At 34.3% G+C, this 4,533-nt stretch overlaps 1 protein-coding gene across 1 annotated transcript; it reads left to right on the plus strand.

Moving 5' to 3' along the window:
- Nucleotides 1-548: 548 nt before the first annotated feature.
- On the plus strand, nt 549-3,891 carry LOC116342425 (protein RICE FLOWERING LOCUS T 1-like). Its single transcript, XM_031770031.1, has 9 exons — nt 549-708; nt 772-857; nt 945-968; nt 1,313-1,327; nt 1,395-1,472; nt 1,548-1,599; nt 1,658-1,681; nt 1,742-1,882; nt 1,965-3,891. Exons 1-9 carry the CDS (start codon nt 549-551, stop codon nt 2,000-2,002), a joined length of 618 nt encoding a protein of 205 aa, XP_031625891.1. The 3' UTR covers nt 2,003-3,891.
- The last annotated feature ends 642 nt before the right edge of the window (nt 3,892-4,533 follow it).

The following is a 4,533-nucleotide window of genomic DNA, read 5'->3' on the forward strand; positions in this document are numbered from 1 at the left end:
ATGAATATGAAGAAGCTATCGCGACAATATATTTTATGACCCAATTTTCCACGTGGTCTTACATTTCGAATCTCGATAATTTGCTTCGTTCTCTTACCCTCTTCGCGCTTAATTTTTCTTTCTTTTATTTGCATAGAAAATGTGCAAACACACCACATTGTGTTGAAAGAAAATCAATAAAGTCACAACACAATAATTAGAAGCCAGCAGGCTCGATTCCATTGTTCGTTTGCTGTTGCGGTTGTTGATTTGTATACAATAGACTTGAGCGGTGAATGAAAAATGACAAACAAATATATAAACGGGCGAAATAAAAGAAAGAAAGCACAAAAAACACATCGACAACAAAGGATTAGCACTTTTCCAGTTGTTTTGGTGTGCTCTTCTTTTTTTACCCTATGCCATACACAATCAAGTGTGCTGACTAGTTTTTTGTTGAAAAGGCAAAAAACTTTTTTGTTTGTAGCTTTCCGTGCCTGGCAAAATACAAAACACAAAATGCTCGTTTAGTTCGGCGCACCACACTTTTCAGTAGTTTTCCACATTCGATGGGTGCCAGTACGAAATTTGATTTTGATTGTGACACAATGATTTCGAAAATGTTCCGAATCTATCTTGTTCTGTGCTTTTTTATATCAATATGTTTGTCTTGCCGTTTGCTCGTGCCCAGTGAACTGTTGAACGGATGCATATTCGACCCCATGATTGGTAAGTATTTCCATAGAAATAAAAATAAATCGTTTAATTTAAAATGCAATATTTTGATGGTAGTGAGTGTTTCTCATGCTGGGTTTTCAATAAGTCGCGATAATTGCAATTCGGAAATCGCCAAGCATGTGTTTGCTGAACAACCATTGGTAATTATTAACATTTATTAACATTTTTATTTTTTCATTTTTCAACAAATATTAATATGATTTTCTTCTAATATATATTTCTTCTAGGTTTACTACGGTCGCGCCCGATCGGTAAGTATTTCCATAGAAATAAAAATAAATCTTTCAATTTAAATGGTAACAAAAAAGTGGAAGTGTCTTGATTCGAAATTAAATTGAAAATCGTTGAACTTCGAAACGTCAACTAAATTAAAATGAGTATGCATTGAGTAAAAATGAAAACTTTTCACTTGAAATTTAAGTATGAACTCATTTTTTTTATCGCGAATTCTGTAAAATAAACCAGGTCACAAAATGACCGACCTTGACTGGAAATGAAAAAAGGCCTAAGAATAAAAACATACTTAAAATTTATAAATAGACAAAAGTGCTTATTGATTTTTTTCGTTGACTCTTTTTTTCTCTCTTTCCAATAGGATCGCACATACACGGTAATTGTAATAAATGAACTTAACTTCCACAGATTAAAAGTGTTAAAAGTGATTTTAATCAAATCAGGTAATGATGATCGATCCGGATTATCCACATCATCAAAACGGTCAATTTTACTTACACTGGCTCGTTACAAATATTCCCGTAAGAAAGTTTACAATTGAATTTACATAAATGTGTTTATTGAATGCTAATTCATATGATTTCGATTGAAATAAGGGTGAATGGCTGCGTCAAGGTTTGACTTACGATATCGGTGAATATATTGTTGGTAAGTGTCACCTTTCTTGTGATATTTCATATTAATATTTGGATTTTCTTCTATTTAGGCTACACAGCACCCGACCCACCAGGTATTTTGTTTCTTTTTATTTTAAATCATAACTTTTAATTATAGGAACCTCCTTCGTCAGTTTTTTCAGGCGAGCACCGCTACATGGTTTTTGCTTATGAGCAACTGGAGCACGAAATAGAAGTCCCCCAGCCAGATTCACGTGCAAAGTTTGATCCAATTTCGTGGATGGAATCGTTTGGCGGAGAAGACGTGATTCGTGGTAAGATATATTTTCGCTCTCGAGCAATGTATTCATGTGCCTTTGTATTTATGAAATATTATATTTTTTATAACTTTTCTAGGCCCTGTCGCATCGATCGGATTTAAGTCCGAATTTTAATCAATCGCCGCGTATTCATTTTAACAAAACGAAAACTCAACATATTAATCAAGTAAAGAAGCAAGCGATGAGAATTCACAAAAGTTTCCAACACTCAAATCGCTCTCTTAGAATATAATATTTAGCTCTATCTTTAAAATGTCAAAGTGTCGCGGATTAAGTTTTGCTTTTGTTTTGTCTTGGCTTGGCTGTTGTGTGTGTGTGCGAGAGTGTTTGTGTTTTTTGGCTCTTTCTTCTTCATTGAGATTAGATAGACAACCCACGCAGTATCGTAGCTAAGTTTGAAAGAGTAAAACTCTTTAATATCTCATACCTTGAATAAATATGGAGAGAAATAGAGGGAGAGAGAGAAAGACAATAATAATAATACACAAGAGACGCAATAAGCACAAGCAAGCAGCGCCAGTCAATGTGCACGCCGGTATATCACATAGTACCAATCATTTTTGCATCAGTTTTCATTAAGATTCAATTGAAAATTCAGCATGCAATCGCAAAATCTTTAATCTCCTTGATATAATTATCCATGATGAAATTGCAGAGCTCATTCATGGCAAAAACCGAGCAAATTCATTCGGTTTCCCTCTGTACAATATGCGACTAGAGACCAAATTAATGTTGTCGTTTTTCCTGGAGTTCATTTATCAAACGAAATGGAGAAAAAAGTGCACGGTGTTGCATCTAGACTCTCTCCATCTCTCTCTCTCTCTCGCTCATTGAAAGGTGTGTGTTTGAATGCTGGTTGTTTTTATGCGTTCATTGAGACACTGTTCAGCTACAATCTTGTGCTATAGTAACGGAGCGTGCGATGTAATCATGCACTTCATTCAATTCCACATATGTCGATAGGTACATTGTCAAGCGTAGCGAGCGCAAAAATTCATTCATAAAATGGTTACACAAAGTGAATAGACAGAGAGCAGAAAAAAAGCCATGAGCTCGGTAAGTCTCTCGGGTGTCTTTGGCAAATAAGCACACGAGTGTAAAACTGAAAAACAACACGACGCAGAATACGAAAAAACATACACACATCAAACTCGACAAATTTATGAATGAAAATCTATACTCCATTGATATGAGGTGAGGCACACACGTCGTGTATTTTCAGCATGCTCATACATGCAAACTCCTCTGAGAGAAAGACATAGCGAGAGAGAGAGAGAAAGAGAGAGAAGAGACTATTAAATTTCAGTTCTCAGTTCATGTTTCAATCATAAGCCGAGATTTGTATTTATGGTGCATACATGTATGTAGCCAGTGCACGTCAAACGAGGTAAATTACCTAAAATTATTCGCAGCTGATCGCTTGTTTCCATAAATTCTCAACGAAAAAAAAACAACCAACTCAAAATAGCGCACCTCACATGAACTATTGGACTTACCAAAATAGGCAAGAAAGAAAATAGCAATATCGTCATCGTCATAAACACACACACACACACACACACACATGCAGCGAAAAATGAATGAAGGGAAAGGTTTTGATTTTATATTAGACAATTACAGCCATGAAAACTATGCGATTGCACAAACAATTATATTCAAAACGGTTTTTAATGATTATTTTGGTCACAATTTGGACGAAATTAAATCGGTTGTGTTGAGTGACATATACATTCATTTCCATAGCTTGTGCGCGGTTAGCGCTCGTTTGCCATTTTATTTTCATGATATTACGTCATTTTCAAAGTGAATTCATATTTGCCATACATGCATTTAAACCTTTTCGACCGACTTGCATACCGCCAGTACATAAGCACTAGAATAATAATGTAATTGTTATTCACATAAATTCTATTGCACCATAAAAATTTTGATGAATCGACGCAAATTGCAAACCAGGTGAACGAACACACACAACAAAAAAAAAAGACAAGGAATCCACCAAATACGTAGGTTTTTCAATCAATTTATTTATCAATTGCAGTTGACTTTTCAAATTAAACAAAAAAAATACAATTTACACATGCAGCAAGTTTTTCTTTTGGCTGTCAAACAACTCGATTAACCGTTTAATTTATAATTAATAAGTTGGAGTTGCAATTTGCATTAAAACATGTTCTGTACTCGATAGATTTTATGTTGAATAAAAAATGAAAAAAAAAAAATGTAACCCCTAATGTAAAAGCAGAAAAATTAAAAATAAAGAAATCATTTCCCCCGTTTTGATTTTGACCTAAAACAATGTGATATCTTATCATCTAAAAGCAAATAAAAATAATTGAGTGACGAAGATGAAGAAAAAAAAATGCGAAAAATCAACAAACAAATCCAAATAAATGATTTTTCTTAGATATTGGGAAAGCGGTACTTGATAGTGGGCGAATGGCATTACGCGCTTGCAACATGCTAAACAACCAGCACAAGAAAAATATGATTGTTAGTATTTAAAATTGTGTGGGCATACATCGGCATTAATTCAATTTTGATTTCCTGTTTCGCCACTTTTCTCTAAAATAAATATAACTCCGGAGCACACAACATTTTTACAGCATACGAACAATCATTCATGGTACGCAGCATACACAAAA

Source organism: Contarinia nasturtii, unplaced genomic scaffold, assembly GCF_009176525.2.
Source record: "Contarinia nasturtii isolate CC-2019 unplaced genomic scaffold, AAFC_CNas_1.1 Cnas_scaffold_864, whole genome shotgun sequence".
Classification (NCBI taxonomy): Eukaryota; Metazoa; Arthropoda; class Insecta; order Diptera; family Cecidomyiidae; genus Contarinia; species Contarinia nasturtii.

Excerpts from the sequence above, each read along its gene's own strand:
- LOC116342425 (XM_031770031.1), top strand. The coding sequence starts at position 549 with ATGGGTGCCAGTACGAAATTTGATTTTGATTGTGACACAATGATTTCG. Across the intron at positions 709-771 it reads CATATTCGACCCCATGATTG|TGAGTGTTTCTCATGCTGGG; the intron begins GTAAGTATTTCC and ends TTTTGATGGTAG. Across the intron at positions 1,883-1,964 it reads CGGAGAAGACGTGATTCGTG|GCCCTGTCGCATCGATCGGA; the intron begins GTAAGATATATT and ends TAACTTTTCTAG.